A 19,566-nucleotide genomic window follows, 5' to 3' on the forward strand; every position below is an offset into this window, starting at 1 on the left:
GGGGAAAGATGGCGGCGCCGGCATCGGCGCGGGGAGGTCGCACCGCTCTGCGACCCGCCTCTTCCCGGAAGAATGATGGCCGCGGCCTAAGCGGTGGCCCGTTGGAGGCGTCGCGGGCGCTCGGGTCGCGCTCGGCGGATCCTGGGTGCGGCGAGGGAGGCCGGTGAGTGAGGGTCCCAGGACGTGACAGTCCCTGCCCGGCCCCGGGGCGGCGGGAAGGGGGCGCACCGCAGGCCGACGGGGCCTCGGGCGGCCGGCATCTGCTGCCGGCCGGGCCCCTCGGATGCCGGGGTCGGGGGTCCGTGGAGCCGGGTCGGCGGCCGCGGCCCCGCCGTTCGGGGGGTGGGGAGGGTCCGAAGTCCGGGTGAGGCCCGGGACACCCGGCTCGGCCCGGGGCAGTCGTTGCCAACGCCGTGTGCGACTCCTGAGGCCGAGGACGGAGCTTTTAGAAGAAGCGTTTGCGTTTTAACGACGATGTTCTTATCAGTTTCACCAGAGCGGGCACCAGGGCTGTCCAGGAGTCCGGGATGGGTCCCCCAGTCAGCGGGGCAGACCATGCTCTGAAATCTCTTCCCCTGGGGCGGGAAGTGAGCGGCTGACTCCTGTGCTCACCACAGCACAGAAACGTTGTGAATGGAGGGGAGGAAGTGCCCGACCTTCTGCCTTCTGATGCCTACACGGTTATTTTGGGGTTACTCTTTGTGCAAAATATCATGTAAATAACATTCCCTGTAGTACCCATCAAGATAAGCAGAATGTGGGATTGACTTCTTCCCAGAAGAAAAGTCCAGTCTGTTTGGTGTTTATGGCCACCAGTCAGCAGAGTGGCGTTAAGACCAGGAGGAAGTTGTCTTGGTTTGCTCGTGGGCTTGGGGAATATACGCATCGTGGCAGAGCAGAAAAGCCTGCTGTGTGGACAGTGTGACGGGTGCTGGGGCGGTGCCCTCAGAGAGGGACAAGTGGGAGTTCCAGTAAATGTGGTTCGGGGGATGGTGACCACACAGCACAGCTGGTGGGTTCTCGTGGGTGTGGGGAGGGTGCAGGCCCTCACAGACACGGAAAGAGGGACATGAGGCCGCCCTTCCGTGCGAGTTGCTCCTCCAAGGAATGAGCCAGCTGAGCTGGGAGAGCAGGATCTCGTCCAGGGGTCCAGATAGCACCTGGGCCCAGAGGACCTGAAACCGACGGGACGCGTCTCGGGAGACAGTAGAGCGAAGGTTCTCCTGTCTCGGCGCAGAAACAATTCTGAGCAGCAGAGTGACAGTTAAGGAAAGAGTTTATTACTGTAGGACGCTTGTGAGAGATGCAAGCGGGCAGGTGGGAGCTCTGCCCTGAGAACTAAGCTACATTTTTATAGCCAGAGGAAGGTGGGCAGGGGAGAAGACCACCTTCTTCCTCATGCTTGAGTAGATGTCACCCTTCCATCACCAGTTCCTCTTCCTCATCGGGCGGGGAGTTTTCTTGTCCCTACATTGTCAAACTGGGACTGTCATGGCGCAGTGGAAATGGGCAAAAAGGCGGTAACGCGTACTAAAATATGGTAAAGCATCTCAGGTTTCAGTATAGTGTCACCTTTTCCTTATATTTTTGTTTTTAGCCTGTGCAGAGGAGCGTGTCTTAGGAATCATTAACTTACTGACCTTACTGGGCAGGGTGTGGGTCTCATTCCACCATTTTATTGTCCTGGGGCATGTCTTGTGCTTATGTTGCATGGTTTGTTGCTAAGCAAGCCTGCTTGGTTTTGTGGTTAAGCAAACCTGCTTTCTAGAGTGATCATTAACTTACAGGGGTCTCCCATACTCTTTCCTTTATTTATGATCCCTTAGTGGGATTAACTATTTAGTCACCTGCTTTGTCCCTTTACTCTGTCCTAGTCAGACTGACTGAGGTGTCCCCCTGCCAGGGGAGACGTTAGTCAGGAGCACGCAGGGTAGAAAGGAGGCATCAGAGAAGCAAGTGGTGGCGGCTGCCAGCCGGGGAGAGCCTGTGGCCCTGGCCGTGGGCTGCGCTGCCAGCCAGCACAGGTGCCTGCTTGGCCTGCTGGAGGGCACCGTGGTTCGAACCCCTAGTGCCTCACCCTGGACACCACCTGGCTTGGGGGGGCCTCCCTCTGCGGCTCCCGGTCAGGCCTGCTGGAGGGGGGCCTCCGCGGCACCTGGGAGGGCCGGCAGGTGTTTGCTGGGTGGATGAGCTCCGAGAGGAACACGTTAAGGGGCAGGAAGGTCCGGAGGAGCCCAGTGGGACGTGGGGAGGGGACCTGGAGGAGGAGCGATAGGGTGGGGGGGGAGGAAGGCAGGCGGCCCGGGGGAGGAGCAGGTGTGGGAGAGGCCGGGCGGCCGAGTGCTGGGTGTGAGCGCCTGTGGCCCTGGGATCCCTGACGTGGACAGAGGGTGGCCTTGTTCCTTCACCGCCAAGCCTGGGCACGCCCAGGGTGACAGACTTCCTGGGCACTCTGGCCTTATCGGTGTTCGTGTGTGTGAACATGAGCAAGGACGCCTGTGTCTGTGTGCGCGTGAGCACATGTGGGCGTACGTGTGTATATGTGTGTACGTGTGTATGCTTGCCTGTGTATGTGTGTGCATACGTGTATATGTGCGTGAGTGCACTTGTGTATGTGCACCTGTGTGTGTATGTGTGTGTATACGCTGTGTTTACGTGTGTACGTGTGTGTGCACGAGGGTCATGGAGGTGGGGAGTGGGAGGAGTGGTTCCCTGCCCGGTGGGTTTGGGCTTCGCTGGCACCAGGCCCTCTCAAAGCCTTGGGGCGGGGAGTCTGAGGCTGAGGCGGGCAGGTGCCTTAGTCAAGGTCCCGGAGCTTGTGAGTGCTGAGCTGGCATCCGGAGAGTGAGTTACGGTGACTCTGGGGCCAGCCTCCAAGGATAGCCGTGCTGGGGACAGCTGCGGTGGGCCTGGAGAAGGGGCAGGGTTAGCGGTGCGGGGCGTACCTTGAGGCAGGGCCACCTCATCGTGGTTGGAGGGGGGAGTGGAAAAAGGAGAAAACAGGATGACCAGCATAGGTCCTGGAAACCAAGGACTTCTATTTCGTGTTACAAAGTAAACGCGTCTTTAGCGAAGTGTTTGCTGGGGCTCCATCAACCGATGGCCCTGGATCCTCTTCGTGGACCATTAAGTGCTGGTTGGGACCTGGCAGCCTCAGGCGTTGGCCGCAGGCAGCTGTGCCAGCTGCAGGGCCTCCTGCGTTGCCCTGGGTGGTAGGCGGGCTACGATCACCACCTCCTCACCTGCCACCCACCCCCCACCCCCCAGCTCCCGGCCACACCCGCAGGCCCTCCTGCAGCGCAGACCCCGGCACCATGGCCTCCAGGCAGGCTCCCCTCGGCGGCCTGGCCCCTCGCTGCCTCTGGCTCCTGGGGGCTGTCCTTGTGATGGACGCGTCCGCCCGGCCCGCCAACCACTCGTCGGCCCGGGAGAGGGCGACTAACAGGGAGGAAAACGAGATGCTGCCTCCGGACCACCTGAACGGGGTGAAGCTGGAGATGGACGGACACCTGAACAGGGATTTCCACCAGGAGGTCTTCCTGGGCAAGGACGCGGGCGGCTTTGAAGAGGACGCGGGGCCTCGGAGGAGCCGGAGGAAGCTGATGCTCATCTTCTCCAAGTAGGTGCCGGCGGGGCCTGCGGGGCGCGTGGGGTGGCTGGCCTCGGCCTCCCTGTTGGTCCAGTCCTGGCTTCGCGCGGCGCAGAGGTGACGAGGCCCCCCTCGGTGACGTGCTGCGGAGCTGGTGCCGTGACACGTGCTCCTGGGAAGTTGGCAGCGTTTGAGCCGCGGGACGTGCAGCCCTGAGCTGCGCCCTGTGTCCGGCAGGGGCTCAGAGGGCGTGGGGAGGGCTGCGTGGGGCGGAGGCGCCAGCACCCTGCTGGTCGTGGGACTGGTCGCAGTGCCAGTTAGAGGCAGGGCCCGTGGGCGCGGAGCCAACTGGCCACACGCATGCGGAGCTGCTGCTGGGCACGGTCGGCCGTCGGCTCCGCTCCGCCATCAGCGCTCCAGTGAGCGTGTGTAGACGGGGCTGTGCTGTTTTGCTGGCCTGGAGCCATGACAGGTTGAGGTGATGGGGGAACAGGGCCCACAGGGCAGGTGGTGGGGAGGGTGAGGGGTTTGGCCCGGGGACACCAGCCGGATGGGTCCGCCAGGCCCGATGGGTCTGCTGTCTGCACGCGTTGTGGGTTAGGCGCCCGCAGGCCGTGGGCTGGTCCGGGCTCTGCCTCAGCGCTGGCCTGGCAGGTCCCAGGTTCTCGGTACTGGCGACACGGTGGCCGCCAGGGTCACGTGCCAGGACCCAGGATGGGTGGCTCTTGGTTTCAGAAAGGAGACTGACTCTCTTGTGGGGGGCTGTGCGCGCACACAGGGGTCACGCGGCCGGGGGACCAGCTCAGGCAGCGTCCCCATCTGTGAAGTGGGGGACTGGGGCCGGGGGCAGTGGTCCCCCGATGCGCCTAGCCGGCGGCCTGGCCCCCTGGATGCTCCCTCTTCAGTTTGAGGAACTGATCGTTGTCAGTGACTGAAGTGACCGAAACCTCGTCCGGCGCCCAGACCTCACTGTCTCGTGAAGCCAGGAAGAAAGCTGTGAGCGGGGCCACAGGGCACGTGGCTTCTTCCAGGGATCAGGAGGGCCAGCCGCGTGCACCGGGCCGAGGGGTCCCCTGGAGTGGGGAGGAGTGGTGACAGAGCCTCCTTCACAGCCGCTCTGGGGGTGGGAGTGGGGTTCAGGTGCGGAGAGCAGACCACAGAGAAATGCGGGGGGGCAGGGTGTCCTGGGGCCGTGGCAGCTGCGCTCGGCTGCATCCGCCCGTGTCGTGTGTCTTCCTTACACGTCCCGTGTCTCGCAGGGTTGTCATCGGGGAGCGCCTAGCCCGTGTTCACCTTCTCACTCAGACCCCCCCAGAGCCATCCCGCTTGGAGGTGCCACCATGGGCCCTGTGGGGCCCCTGCCAGCTGCTGTTACCTCCCCTGCCCCCCGCCCGGGGCAGATCAAACACGTAGCCTCAAGACCTAGCTTTGAACAAACAGAAGTAATGTTGCACAGCACTTCTTAAGTGAGGTTTTTATTCTGGAGTGGTTTTAGGATTACAGAAAGGTGCAGACCGAGGCGCATGTGTGGAAACTGAGGCGCGCCGGCGCTCCGTTGCTGTTCCCCGCGCCCCAGGCTGCAGGTCACGCGCTGCCTCAGGGCCCTCTTTCTGCCCGGGATCCCATCCGGGAGCCGACTTTTTCGTGACCTTGACGGTTTTGAGGAGGACCGCTCAGGTGTTCTGTAGCATGTCCCTGACTTGGGGTTTGTCTGCTGTGTGTTCTCCTGGTTAGACAGGGGTTGTGGTTTTTGGAAAGAAGAGCCCAGAGGTGAGGTGGCGCTCGCGTCACGTCACATCAGGGCACCTGACGTCCGCGCGACGTCACGGGGGCTGTCGGCCTGGTCACCTGGCTCGGGGGGTGTCTGCCGTGGAGAGTCGCTCCTCGTCCTGTCCTCCCGTCTCTTTGGCAGCCGCTCGGGGGCAGCGCACCCTCCCGGGGGTGGGAGCGAAGCTCAGGGGAGGACCCGCCTTGTGGCCTGGCGTCCCGTGAGGAGGGCGGCCTCGTGGGCGGCGTCTGCGCTGTGGCGGGGGCGCAGCTCGCGCTGCTGGTCTGGCCGCTCACCTCGTGCCAGCCTTGGCCGCCCGGACCTTGTCGCTGTTCTCCCCTCCCACGCCCCGCCCCTCGTGAGCGCTTGCTTCCTTCCTTGCAATGCCAGCCGCCCCAGCTTCGCTTCATCTTGTTGTGTTGCTGCCTCAGCCCTAGAATCAGCCAGTTCTCCGGGGAGCGCTGGTTCGTTTCACGGGAGAGTGGGGTTTAGACGCCAGGCCCCGGCAGCGGGTGTGGGCGCTGCTGCTGGGGCGTCACTGCCTGTAGTCCTCTCCTGTGTGTATGTGTGTGTGTGCCGCCCCATGCATGCACGTGTGTTCTGAGCCATGTCCACGGGTGTGCACTAGCCATGCACACACCCCCATGTGCACGTGAGTGTGTGTGGAGTGTACAGCTGCCGGCACACTTGCACCTACAGCTGTTTCTTTGTCTCGCTGGCTGTGTTTGTGCGAGTAGACACGACTGTGCTCCGGTGTCTGAGCTCCAGTCCTGTTACCAGGGACTCATCGTGAGTCCCAAGTGTGTGGGTCTGTGGAACTGGGTTGATGATTCTCCCCGTCCTGCAGCGCGGGGGGAGGTTTGTTCCCCTCCCAGTGGTCCCGAGACCGATGGGGTAGTGACACTGCCCAGCATCCTCCCTGATTCCCCCACTGTGTCCCCCACATCCCCCCGACTTCTCCTGCGTCACCGTTGGGTGGGATGTGTTGCTGTTCATGGTGGTTTTGCGGCTGCCTGCAGAACCCCTCTGGCCATCCTTCTGTCCGTCCACCCATCTGTCGGGGTCCTGGAGGCCTCGCCTGACACGTCTCGTGGGCCTGTAGGGTGGACTTGAACACCGACAGAAGGATCAGTGCCAAGGAGATGCAGCACTGGATCATGGAGAAGACGGCCGAGCACTTCCAGGAGGCCGTCGCGGAGAGCAGGGCGCACTTCCGTGCCGTGGACCCCGATGGTGACGGTAGGCCAACCTCGCCCTGACCCTGATGGCCTGAGGCTGCCGGCGGAGGGCGGTGCCTGGAGGTGTGTGTGGGGGCGGGGCTCCAGGCCGAGGGCCCAGGAACAGGAGGTGAGAGGCAGGAGGGGCCTGCAGGTGCTGCCAGGGAGACAGACGCCAGCTTGCCGTGCAGGCGAGGACCAGGCGAGGACCGCGGGGCTAGGCTCTGGCGTGAAGCTTGGAGCCGTGTTTTGCTGCCCCTGCCTCTACAGATGCCCTTATCACAAGGATTTTGGATCAACGGCTTAAAGTAACTAGATACGTCTTTTTAAAAATGTTCGATGTTGGGACTCCCGTGGTGGTCCAGTGGTTAAGACTCCTCACTTCCAACGCAAGGGGCTCGGGTTCGATCCCTGGTCGGGGAACTAAGATCCCACGTGCCCCACGGCACGGCCAAAAAAAAAAAAGCGTTCGTTGTTAAACCTCCTAACAAGTTGTTTTGCTCTTTCAGGCCGTGTGTCATGGGATGAGTACAAGGTGAAGTTTCTGGCGAGCAAAGGCCATGATGAGAGAGAAGTTGCCGATAAGATAAAGAATAAGTGGGACCTGAACGTCGACGAAGAGAGTAAGGGCTCGGCCTCCCGTGGCCAGTGTGGCGCGTGTGGCAGCACAGACGCTGGGAGGGAAGTGGGCGAGGTGGGTGTGGCCACAGCCGGGCGCTCCTGCGGGGCCGTTTGGCAGAGCCTCCAGGACCCTCCAGGTGCCGTGGGTGGGTAGGGGCGGCCGGTGGCCTCAGGTGGGCTTGAGCTCCGGGGAGGAGGTGGCGGAAGCACCGGGAAGCAAGTCTCGGCTGGGACAGGTCCTCAGCGTCAGACGAGACCCGACCCCGGGAGTCGGTGAGGCCAGTGGGGGCTCCTGCCTGAGGTGCCTGGAGGCCGCGGTCCCGGCCAGCTCTCCCCTTAGCTTTTCAGAGACGTTCCTTTAAAAACCCGTCTCCCTGGTACAAAATTTGATGCCTTTTAGCTAAGTCCTGAAGCGCCACTGAAGAGTACTTGTGACCTTCACTGGTTACTGTGTCCAGCTCTGTGCCATCCCGTCCCTCCTGAGGGTTCGTTCGCAGCCGGGTGTCGAGTTCGGCTCGTTGGGGGCTTTGTCAGAGCGCCGTGTGCTTCCTGTGTTCTCCTGTTCGGTCTTTACTCGGCGGGTCGTCCCTGCCATTGTCATCCAGCGTGTCGTTTTCTTGTGATGGACACGTGTGTGCTGGATTTTTACTGGGACGTCTCTGTACCTGTGGCGCTACCCTGTTTGTCTCACGTGCAGCTGGCCGTTGGGGTGGTGTCATGGCCTCCTGTTGGTGTCTGTGGCCCTTCCCGCCTCGGCTTTGTGAGGGCTGCCGCTGTGCTCTTTGGTCCAGGGATGTTCGTTACTGTCACGTCTGTAGATGTGCTGTGGGCGCCACTGTTCTCTGTCAGGGTCGGTGTTTTTAGCACGGGACTCTCTTGTCTGCCATCAGGGTTGCAATCTGTGCCTTCTTTCTGTGTGCACTTGCTCTTTAGTTTTTAATTCCAAGTTTCGCTGTTCCCTGCTGTTGTGCAGGGAAGCGATTGGCTTCTGTATGTCAGCCTTCCATCCTGTAGCCTTGCTGTGCTTGCTCAGTGGTTCCAGGAGTTTCTTGTCGATACTTTTGGGTTTTCTACATTGGCGATCGTGACATCATTGAACAAAAACGGTTTATTTCCTCCTTCCCACTCAGTGTCTCTCTTACTCCTTTTCTTGTCTTAGTGCATCAGCTAGGACTTCCCAGTGCAACGTTGAAGAGCAGTGGTGAGAAGGGCCATCCTTGCTTTAAATCTGAATTTAGTGGAAAAGCTTCGACTTTCTCACCATTATGATCTTAGCTGTAGGTTTTTTGTGGATGTTCTTTATCAAGGTGACGAGTTCCCTCTGTTCCTAGTCTGCTGAGAGTTTTCGTCATGAATGGGTGTTGGATTTTGTCAGATGCTTTTTTGCATCTATTGATACGACCACGTGATTTCTTTTCATTAGCCTGTTGATGTGAATATCAGTTGAATTTCAGACGTTGAAGCAACCTTGCCTACCTGGGATAAATCCCACTTGGTCGTAACGTGTAATTCTTTTTGTACGTTGTTGGGTTTGATCTGCTAATATTTTGTTGAATGTTTTTGCGTCTATATTCCTGCGAGACATCAGTCTGTAGTTTTCTTGTGTCCTTTCTGCTTTTAGTGTTAGGACCTCACAGGATGAGTTAGGAAGTGTTCACTCTGTTTCTCTCCTCTGGAAGAGATTGTGGAGATTGGTATGGCCTCCTCCTCACATGTTTGGTAGAATTCACCTGTGAACTGCCCTTGAGACTTGGTTTTTCCTAAGCATTTTGTTTTTTTATGGACTACGTAGAGGTTAGCTTTATATTGTGAGCTAGTCTGAATTTCTTGGTAATAGATGAGTTAAGCTCATTTCTGTTTCTATTGATATTTCTTTTTTTTCCTTTCATCTTTCCCTCTGCTAGTGTGGGATTTAGAGACCCCACTTTCTTTTCTCAGCAGTCACATGACCCTGTCTGGTGGCCTGACAGGTGTGAATGGGGTACCCTGCTTTCCAGGTGTGCCCATGGGGGCTGCCCATTGTGGGCAGGGGGTTTGTATCTTAGAGCTTTACTTTTTTCTTCTCAGAGTATTGTTGACCAGAGTCTAAGTCAAGACCATTTTACTCTGTTCTGGGCGGTATAGAGGCCTCCTTCGTAGTTCATGTGGTGTCACCCAGGATTTTGGTTCTGCTGGGTTTTATTTATTTATTTAATTTATTATTTTTGGCTGCGTTGGGTCTTCGTTGCTGTGCGCGGGCTTTCTCTAGTTGCGGCAAGCGGGGGCTACTCTTTGTTGTGGTGCGCGGGCTTCTCATTGTGGTGGCTTCTCTTGTTGCGGAGCACGGGCTCTAGGCGCGCGGCTTCAGTAGTTGTGGCATGCGGGCTCAGTAGTTGTGGCGCACGGGCTCTAGGCGCACGGCTTCAGTAGTTGTGGCTCGTGGGCTCTAGAGCGCAGGCTCACTAGTTGTGGCGCACGGGCTTAGCTGCTTCACGACACTTGGGATCTCCCCGGACCAGGGCTCGAACCCGTGTCCTCTGCATTGGCAGGTGGATTATTAACCACTGCGCCACCAGGGCAGCCCCTCTGCTGGTTTTTAAACCCTGTAAATAAGATGTTATTTTCTTCCTGAAATGGTTGTTGGCCATTTTTATGTTTGTCTCCATTTTGTGTTTCCACTGTTTGTCCTGGGCTCAGGCTGTCCCCTGAACGTGTCCTGTAGAGGTGCCTGGGGGGGCCCCTGTCCTCCTGCCAGCATTGGGGATTTAGCACTGGCTTCTGGGGCGGCTGCCGGCCTCCTGTCCCTGCTTGTCCGTCCTCAGCGCCCTTTCCCGTGGGGGTGTGTGGGGTCGGGACGTGTTCTTCCTGGATCTGGAGTTCATGGTGTCTCCACCCGTCCAGCCCTCACCTCACTCCCGTGTGTTCATGAGTCTGGGACGGGGGGTGAGCAGCTCTGGGGCATCAGAAATGAAAAGCAGCTGTCGAGGGTCCCAGAGGGGGGGAGAGCGTGGGGGGAGGGCTGAGCTCGGTGGGCCCCCCCGGGGCCGCCGTCCCCTGCACCACGGACGGGGTCCCTCCAGGCCGCCTCCAGCTTCTGGTGCTGCCAGCGTCCCTGCTTGTGGCCACTGCTCTCCAATCTCATCTCCTCTTATACAAGGACACCTGGGCTTAGGGCCCACCTGAATCCCAGGTGGTCTCGTCTCAAGATCCTTTACTAATTTCATCTGCAAAGACCTTTTTTCCAGATCAGGTCGCGTTCGCAGGCTCCGGGTAGACACGGCAAGCCTGTGCCCGTCCCGCCACTCCTGTCCCCGTGGCCGGGCAGGTAGGCAGTGGGCGAACGTGTAGTTGCCACGGCTCTTCTGTCCGTCAGAAGGCACGAGGTGTGAGGCCACAGGCGTTGTGTGGGATTCTCCCTGTCGCGACCGGGCCGGGCCCGGGCGTCCCTGTTCCCAGCCGGAAGCTGGAGTTGGGCCCCGGGTGAGCGTGCGGAGCGCTGCGCCGGCTTCTCCCCGCTCCCCGGCGGGACACCCAGGTCGTCACCGACCACCGGCCCCAGGGGCCCCGCGCCGGGCCTTCCACAGTGGCAGGGGTAGCGGGGATCGCGCAGGGGACGCGTGAGTCATATCTGGAAACTGAGTTTTCCTTCAGAGCCCTGCCCGGTGGAGAGTGCACGCACGGGCGGAGACGGAAGGGAAGCAAGTGTGCCTTTGTTCCCACAGAGCTGGCGGCCCGCTTCCTGGGAATGAGCGGGGGCGGGGCTGTGTCTGAGGGGGTCTGTGTCCGGGGTGGGGGGTCTGTTTTGGTTGAGGGTCTGCGTCTGCATCTTGGGGCGTCTGTGTATCTGCCCCCCGGGGGCCGAGGACCCTTTCGAGGGCCTGGCCCTTGGCCCCGGGTGCCAGCACATCCCGAGCTGACCGCCCCCGTCCTCGGGCTGCGCGTCTCGGAATTTTCTGGATGCGTGCAGGGGTCCCGTGTGCGCGGGTCCTGACGGATGCGCCTCTCTCAGCACAGGAAGTCCTGGAGAACCTCAAAGACCGCTGGTATCAGGCGGACAACCCGCCCCCGGACCTGCTGCTGACGGAGAGCGAGTTCCTGTCGTTCCTACACCCCGAGCACAGCCGCGGCATGCTGCAGTTCATGGTCAAGGAGATCATCCGGGACCTGGGTGAGGCCCGGCCGCGGAGGGCAGCACGGGCCGGTCCTGGGCTGGGTGGCCTGGGGGGGCTGTCCAGCCGCTGTTTGGGGTCAGGCCGAAACCGCGCAAACTGAAAACCTGGCAGCAAAGCCCCATCAGTTGAGTTTTCTCCTGAGTGGCCTCGGTGGTCCCGCGCCTGCTGGAGTCTGACGACTGCCCCCGTGTCCCGCAGACCAGGATGGTGACAAGAAGCTCTCGCTGTCCGAGTTCATCTCTCTGCCCGTGGGCACCGTGGAGAACCAGCAGGGCCAGGACGTGGATGACGGCTGGGTGCGAGACAGGAAGAGAGAGTTCGAGGAGCTGATCGACGCCAACCACGATGGGATCGTGACCATGGCGGAGCTGGAGGTGGGTGTGGGGCCCGCCGCTCCGGGAAGCAGGGCCGGCCTGGCCGGATGCTGGGGCAGGAAGGCCGCGCGCCGCTGGACCCACCTCCTGCCTCGGGAGTGTCTTCACTGGTGTCGTATGTAGGTGCTGCGTGGGGCTTGTTTTTCCCCGTCGCTGGATGAGTCATTTCATTTTAGCCAGAATTCTCTGATCCCTGCTGACAGCTGGCGGGACCTCTGGTTCCGGAGCTCCCTCCCGTCAGCCCTGCCATCCCGGCGGCCGAGTCGGTCCGCGTGCGTGTGCCCCGCTCCAGGGCCAGCCTTCTCCCTGTCCTGCCCTTCCGTGGCCGGGCACCCTGATGTGGGCGGGGAGCTACCCATGCCAGTGAAGGCTGCCTGGCCCTGAGCCACTTCCGGCCTGGCGCCCACCTTCCAGAACATTCTAGAACACTCCTACCTCCCTGCCCCGCAGCTTCTGTCCTGCCAGCTCACGGGGTATTTCAAACAAGGCCTCACCTCCTGTAGCTGGTTGTGGCGTCACAGCCCTGCCGAGGCAGGGGTGCCAGCCCGCGCGGGGCGTCCTCCGGGCGGAGGGTCTCGGCCGCGTGGCCGGGCGCGGGCTGAACGTGAGGAGACGCCTCGGCCCGGGGCGGCGCGGGCTGTGGCGGGGCTGAGCCGGTGCCCTTGCAGGACTACATGGACCCCATGAACGAGTTCAGCGCCCTCAACGAGGCCAAGCAGATGATCGCCATCGCCGATGAGAACCAGAACCACTTCCTGGAGCCCGAGGAGGTGCTCAAGTACAGCGAGTTCTTCACGGGCAGCAAGCTGGTGGACTATGCCCGCAGCGTGCACGAGGAGTTCTGAGCCGCGGCCGCGCCCCCCGCGCCCCCCACGCCCCCCGCCCCGGGCCCCCCGCCGCCCTCGCCGGCTGGCTGCGCTTCCATTCCCGCGTACTCGCTGCCTCTCGCTTCTGAGAACTGGGAGCCCTTGTGCCAGAGGCACTGATCACATCAGGCCCTGCAGGCTCGCCACAGCGTGGGAAATAACGCAGCTCCTGCCGTTTCCTTGAAAACTGAGAGATGAAGGCTTTGCTGGAAACCAGCAGCCGGCGGCTGGGGGGTCAGGAAGGGGCCTCAGAGCCGCCGGCCCCGTGGCGTTCAGTCTCCGAGGAAACGCGAATATTGGTGACAGGAATCACATTAATTTACTTTAAAATATAGTTGCCTTTTTCTCTCAGCTTCATTTTTTTGGTGGGAAAAAAAACACGGAGATGATACTTCGGATGTTTGTGGCCAGGCGGCTTCCACTTGAAGCTTTGCGGTGGGCGGTTTGGTTAGAACAGGGGCTTGCTAGCGCCGGTGGTCACCTGCGACACCGGGGAGGACGACATGGGGCCGGCCAGGCGGGATGGCGTCCTGGTGGGGGACAGGGAGGGGCCGCCTGCAGGGTGGGAGTTGGGGGTCTGGGCTGCAGATGTAGTCAGGAGCTGGAGTCCGGGCTTGGGTGAGGCCACCTGGGAGGGGCTGGGAGGAAATGGGAGTTTGGGGTGGAGGGGGGGCTCTGAGGACAAGCCCTGGGCCCCCAGGGCGCGGGGCTGGGGGCAAAGAACTGGGGGAGTCCCCAAGAGCCGCCCAGAGTCCTGGCCTGGGGCGTGGTGGGGGGTCGGGGAGGGGCGGCCTGGGGGGTCAGGAGCCTCTGGCGGGAGGGGCGAGACCTGGTCCCCCCGGCTGCGGTCCCACCACCACACTGGGCCCTTCCCCCGGGGTTGGCATGCCCGCTGGCTTGGCTGGGGTGCGGGCTGGGGGGAGTGTGGGCAGTGAGGGTTAAATGACAAGGGAGGGTCTCCACTCTATGTACCCACGCACCTGGCCCCCCGCCGCCCCCGCCGGGCCCCCCTCAGAGCCCTGAGCCATGGCCCATGGTGCCTCGGTGGACGGCTCACCCGGCCAGGGGGTCCGGAGGCTCGGGCCGGGTGGGCAGAGGGGCCGCCCTGAGCTGCCCACGTGACCTGCTTCCGAGCAGCGTGGGGAGGGGCCGCTGCAGAGGAGCAGGGTGTTGCGACATCTGGGCCGGTTTCCAGACAAACAAGAGGAAAGACTGTTTTCAGAACTGAGACCAGAAGGCGGGTTGGGAGGGCGGGGCCCGTGGCTCTGGGCGTGTGGGCGGGTGGCCACCAGCAGGTGGGACGCTGGGGCAGAGGTGCGGGCCTGCCCGTGAGCGGCCCGGAGTCGGGGCCTTGGGCAGGGGCCGGGCGGCCTCCCCCGCCATGGCCCCCGTAAGGCGTGGGGTGCTGCCCGCCAGACCCCGAGTTACCTCCACCTCAGCGGCTATGGTTTGTCTTAAAATAATTTTTCTCACCGTCAGTGGGAGACGGGGCACAACACGGGCACGCACACGTGTGCACAGCAGGCTGCCTGGCGCTCTGCCCCTCCCCCATGGACCCTCCCTCTCTTTGGAGGCTGAGAGCGGCGACCCTGCGGTGGCCCCTGCCCGCAGGCGCAGGCGGAGCGGGCTGGCGGAATTTCCCGCAGGTGGGCAGGGAGCCCCACATCCTACCTGTGCCCCCAGGAGGAGGGGGGTTTCCAGACACTGTGGGAGGCCCCCCCCTCCCACCCCACAACAAGCCTGAAACTTCAGGTTAACCATTAAGCAGATAATCCTGTCTCGTGGTTCAGATTTAAAAGCACCAAAGACACACTGTGGCCTCCCTGCCTTGGGCCACCAGGATCAGAGCTTCGCCTGGGAGGGAGCATGTGCACACGTGTGCGTGGGCACCTGTGCTCCTTCTCCCTCGTGCCCCACGGGGGGCCGGCACGAAGGCCCTCCCCACCTGTCCTGAGGACATGGGAGCTCTCTTTCCTGTCCCAGCAGTGCTGTGGGAACACCCCAAACCCGGGGTGGGTGTGGCGCAGGGAGAGCCTGGCTTGGCCTCCAGAGTTTTTAGGGAGACAGCCCCTGGCCGGCCAGGGGGCAGAGCAGAGAGTCTGTCTTCACGGGACCCCCCCCGCCCCAGGCATATGCCCAGGTGCTCATGGGAGCAGCACACACACATCCCGGCATGTGGAGCCAGCGCCACACACGCGTGCTGCACACACGTCTGGCACACGCTCCCAGGCACACGCCACCCCCAGGGCACCGGGCAGGGCTTGCCCAGCAGCACATGTTCGGTCTGCTCGGGTGGCTTGCAGCACAGACGTTTACCCTCTGCTAGTCCTGGAGGCTGGACGTCCAGAGACCCAGGAGTGGGCAGGGTAGGTGTTTCCTGAGGCCCTTTTCCTCCCCGTGTCCTCACGTGGTCGTGCCCTGTGCGTGTCTGTGCTCTGACCTCCTCCTCTTGTAGGGACACAGGTCACACTGGATCAGGCCCACCGTGTGACCCCACCCAGCCTTTATGGCCTCCTAAGAGGCCCCTGTCTCCCAGTACAGCTGCACGGGGATCAGGCTTCCACCTGTGGGTTTAGGGCACTAATGTGAGTTCAGTCCCTGATGCCTGCTGTGTTCACGGATGCCCAGCTGCTCTGTCTCACACATCCTCACACACGTCCTCACGTGCTTGCGCACTCACTGTGGGCACTGGCCATGAGGCATCTGACCCACCAGAGCTGCGGACATTGGTCCGAGCTAGTTTCGGACACTTGGGCCAGTGACCGTGCCCTGGAGCCCTGGACACCCCCAGCCCTCCCCCTGCACCTGATGCCTGACCCAGTGTGCTGCCCTGGCTCACCCATGTGCTCTGGGCACACTTCTGTGGGGCAGGGGTGAGGACTGGCATCTGTGTGGGCCCCCCGCTCCTCTTGCGGGGTCTGCCCTGCAGAGAGTGGGGGGACCCAGAAGGAGTGAGCCAGGTGGAGGGGTCCCAAGACCACCCCAGTCTGGACAGCTTGGCCAGGCTGGGCAGGGCAGGGCAGGGGGGCGGCCAGGACGCCTGGCCGAAGGGGCTCCAGTATCCCCGTGAGACAGGAGTGGGAGGGGTCCAGTGGGAGGGGTCAGTGCAGACCAGCTGGGCTGGAGGACCTGGCCTGGTGGCCCTGGCAGGGGTCGGGGGGCTGTGGGTCCTCACTCAGGCCCCAGATCTGCACACTGCAGCTGCTGGCTGGGCCGAGCCTGAGGCCCATGGCCATTTTTGCGGGGTTGGGGGCCTTGGCGCCCAGGGCAGAAGAGAAGCCCAGGGCTGGGAGACAGGCTGCCTTCCAGCGCTTCCTGGGGCCTCCTTCCTCCTGGTCCCCTCCTCCTGCCCTCCCCACCCCTCCCCCGCAGCCCTTATAGCCACATCCTGCAAGGAAAAACCCCAGACTCCCGAGCTGTGGGGCTGAGAGGAGCCGAGAATGCGCGTGGGAGCCCAGCCACCCAGGGCGCCGGGCTCGGCCTTCCTGCTGCTGGGGCTCGCGCTGGGCGCTGCGGCCCAGCTCAGCTGTATTGGGGACACCTACCCCAGTGGCAGCAGGTGCTGTAAGGAGTGCCAGCCAGGTGAGTGGCCTGGACGTGGAGTTGGGGAGGGGTGCCTGCAGGGACCCAGGATGAGGAGACGGGGTCAGGGGACACAGGGATGAGGAGGTAGGGACCTACAGATGGGGTCACGTGGTGCAGGCATCGTGGGGCGAGTGGACTTAGGGCGAGTGGGTGACCTGGAGCCACGCCTGGGATGGTGGGCCAGCCAGAGGCGGTCGGGGGCTGCTGCGGGGAAGGCCAGGCCGTGGGGAACCCTGAGCCCGGCCTCCCGCGGCAGGTTATGGGATGGAGAGCCGCTGCACCCACACCCGGGATACGGTGTGCCGTCCGTGTGAGCCCGGCTTCTACAACGAGGCGGTCAACTACGAGGCCTGCAAGCCCTGCACACAGTGCAACCAGAGTGAGCACCGCCAGGCGCCCCGGCCCCGCTGGTGCCCACGTCACACGGGGCCTCGGAGCAAACCCCAGACCACGCTGGGGTCTGCCCTCCCCTGCCCCAGGAGTCCCACAGTCAGCTGAGGCCACCCACAGGGCACCTCCCCCTCCCAGAGGGCCAGGGCCACGTGGCTGGGTGGGTGAGACCCAGAGTCAAGGACCACAGAGGGTCCTGTGCAGGCTGGAGGAGGGGTGGCAAGGGCGGGCAGAGCTGCCACGGGGTGACCCCTGGGGCCGTGTGGCCAAGAGGGACATGGCATCCGGGGATGGGAGAGGACCAGAGGCCACCCGGCTGCGAGGGGGCTGCTGGTCTGGGGGAGCCAGCTGCAGACCCTCAGCCTCGGTCCTCCAGCCTGCTCTGTGCCTCTGGCCTCCCCACTGACTGCGCCCACCCTACCCGACCCCCAGGAAGTGGGAGCGAGCCCAAGCAGAGATGCACACCCACAAGAGACACAGTCTGCGGCTGCAGGCCGGGCACCCAGCCCCAGGACGGCTATGGCTACAAGCGTGGAGTTGGTGAGGGGGGCCTCTGGAACCATGTGGAAGGAGCATGTCCCTCACACGCTGTCACCTCCCCTCAGCACCCCGACCCCAGCCTTGGCCGAGTGCCCTCTCCCCCAAGCAGGTCAGGCCAAGACAGGGGCTGGGGGCCTCCCGGGTCGTGGCCAGTGGATGGCATGTAGGCAGAGAGGGGCTGCGGGAGGCCCTGGGGGGTGAGCATCTGGGCCCCCCAGGGGCGGCAGATGGGCAGAGCCTGCTGACTGTGACTCTGTTGCAGACTGTGCCCCGTGCCCACCAGGACACTTCTCCCTGGGCAACGACCAGGCCTGCCAGCCCTGGACCAAGTGAGTGTCCCCGGGGCTGGAGGGTTTGGGCGGCCTGGGGTCTGGGAGCCAGGGGTCAGGTCTGGGAGTAGGAGGCTGCTGGCTGGGAGCTCCGGGGCCCGGCACCCCGTGGCCCCTTCCCCCCCATGATAGGCCCCCCGACGATGGTCCCTGCCCCGCCCCCATGACCCCTGCTCGGCCCTGGCCCAGCCTCCTCCCACTGGCCTTCCTGCTGGGCTGGAGTGGGGAGCCCGTGGGACCCCAGCCCAGGCCCGGGAGGGTGTGAGACCCTCACTCATTCACAGCTGAGGGGCCCCCGTCCTTGTTGAGCTGACCCGGTGGGAGCAGGAAAAGAGCAGGCAGGGGTTTGGGAGAGAGAGGCGCAGGTGGGGACAGGTCAGGGGAGCGGGTGTGGGGAGCAGGCTGAGCAGGCGGGGGAGGCCGGGGGGCCCAGGCTCCTGGGGGCTGGCAGGGCCCTTGGCCTCTCTCCTCGCCGCCTTTGGGCTGGATTCTGATGCTGCCTGAGTGACCCGCGGTGGACCCCCGTCGCTCCTCACATCTCCCTGGTCCTGCCCCCGTTCTCGGCCCGTCCCACTGGTGGGGCACGAGTTGGGTGGGGGACACTCTGGCCTGATCAACACCCTTGCCCCGCTCAGCTGCACCTCGTTAGGAAAGCGAACACTGCGGGTGGCCAGCAACAGCTCGGACGCTGTCTGTGAGGACAGGAGCCCCGGACTCACACCAGCCTGGGAGACCCAGGGCCCCGCAGCCCGGTCCACCCCCGCTCAGCCCACCACCACCACCTGGCCGAGGGCCTCACAGGGGCCCTCCACGCCCCACGCAGAGCCCCCCAAGGGTAAGGGGGCCTGGCCTCGCCCCAGCAGGGCCCTCCCCCAGCCCAAGGGGGGTGGGGTGGGGTGGGGAGGGGGGGCGGGTGGAGCTGCCCTCTGGCCTCGGTGCGGCCCTCCTGCGGTGGGCTCCTTCCCTGGTGGACCCCACCCCAGCGGGCCCTGCCTCCCCGCAGGCCCCGAGCTGGCCGCTGTCCTGGGCCTGGGCCTGGGCCTGGGCCTGCTCGCCCCCGTGGCTGCCGCGCTGGCCCTGCTCCTGCACCACAGGGCCTGGAGGCTGACGCCCAACGCCCCCAAGCCCCCCGGTGAGTGCTCGTAGCGGGCCCCAGAGCACGCTGCCTGCGGGAGGCGTGGGACCCCCGCCACCTCCCACCTCCCACCTCGCACCCCTTCCTCCTCCCCAGGGGCAAACAGCTTCCGGACCCCCATCCAAGAGGAGCACGCCGACGCCAACTCCAGCCTGGCCAAGATCTGAGCGACGTCCGCTGGCGTAGGAGCTGGCGCCCCGTCCCCCCGCCCTGTGCCGTTTTAGGCGCTCCTGGGCTGACGCCCTGGGCCCTGCTACGTATGCTGTGCATACTCCCCGCCCAGGGTGGGCCCCCAATAAACGACGTTGGTGAATGTGGGCCTCTGAGTGGCACCAGTGGTCTGAGGGCTGCACACCACGGGGGCCGGGTGTGGGGTAGGGGCTCCCCCGGCTCCCTCAGAGACTCCCGGGCTGCTGTCCTGCTCCCCGGGCACATCCCAGGGCCTCTGGGGCGCGTGGCAGCCAAAATAAGTGCACTGGGGAGTCGTGAGCCCTGCCTGTCAAGCGCTATGCTATGCTAACCCGGCCTAGTGGACCCCAGGCACCCGCTCCGGGGCTACTTGGGAGGGGCCGGCAGGGGCTGCTGGGCTGGGTGCTAGCAGGAGTGGGAGGGAACCCTGAGGCCCTGGTCCCAAAGGGGGTTTTAGGACAACCCCTCAGGGTCTCTGGGGCCCCTCCCGGGAGGGGGCACGAGTGTCTGTTTCTTCTCAAACCCCACGCCCTGTTAGACCTGGGTGTGTGGTGACCCTGGGACCCCCACTGATGCCTGCAGGGCCCCTGAGTCCCCTGAGGCCAGCTCCGTGTCTCAGGGAAACTGGAGGCCCTGACTGGGCTGACCCTTCGTCCACCCTGGGCGCGAACAAAGTGTGCAGCTTTATGTGAAAAGGTTCCCGGGTGGGAAACCCAAGCGTCCGTGGGCACCAGCGTGGGCTGTACAAGGCCGAGTGGTCGGACAGGACCGCTGGCTGGCACTGGGGGCAGCCCCTGCTCTGGCAGCTGCGC

At 63.5% G+C, this 19,566-nt stretch overlaps 2 protein-coding genes across 4 annotated transcripts; both read left to right on the forward strand.

Moving 5' to 3' along the window:
• Positions 1-23: 23 nt before the first annotated feature.
• On the forward strand, positions 24-12,937 carry SDF4 (stromal cell derived factor 4). 2 transcript variants are annotated; one of them, XM_082464946.1, is made up of 7 exons: positions 24-163; positions 3,268-3,619; positions 6,460-6,596; positions 7,084-7,268; positions 11,189-11,342; positions 11,545-11,720; positions 12,389-12,937. In XM_082464946.1, the coding sequence occupies exons 2-7, from the start codon at positions 3,315-3,317 to the stop codon at positions 12,563-12,565; spliced, it is 1,134 nt and encodes a 377-aa protein (XP_082321072.1). In that variant the 5' UTR covers positions 24-163; positions 3,268-3,314; the 3' UTR covers positions 12,566-12,937. The 2 variants fall into 2 exon arrangements, with proteins under 2 accessions (XP_082321072.1, XP_082321073.1); XM_082464947.1 differs by having other exon boundaries at positions 7,084-7,197; positions 11,184-11,342.
• Positions 12,938-15,705: 2,768 nt separating this feature from the next.
• On the forward strand, positions 15,706-18,888 carry TNFRSF4 (TNF receptor superfamily member 4). 2 transcript variants are annotated; one of them, XM_082464980.1, is made up of 7 exons: positions 15,714-16,168; positions 16,428-16,550; positions 16,994-17,101; positions 17,364-17,430; positions 18,066-18,265; positions 18,434-18,562; positions 18,662-18,881. In XM_082464980.1, the coding sequence occupies exons 1-7, from the start codon at positions 16,027-16,029 to the stop codon at positions 18,730-18,732; spliced, it is 840 nt and encodes a 279-aa protein (XP_082321106.1). In that variant the 5' UTR covers positions 15,714-16,026; the 3' UTR covers positions 18,733-18,881. The 2 variants fall into 2 exon arrangements, with proteins under 2 accessions (XP_082321107.1, XP_082321106.1); XM_082464981.1 differs by lacking the exon at positions 16,994-17,101 and having other exon boundaries at positions 15,706-16,168; positions 18,662-18,888.
• The last annotated feature ends 678 nt before the right edge of the window (positions 18,889-19,566 follow it).

Source organism: Balaenoptera physalus (assembly GCF_965194825.1).
Source record: "Balaenoptera physalus genome assembly, chromosome: 1".
Classification (NCBI taxonomy): Eukaryota; Metazoa; Chordata; class Mammalia; order Artiodactyla; family Balaenopteridae; genus Balaenoptera; species Balaenoptera physalus.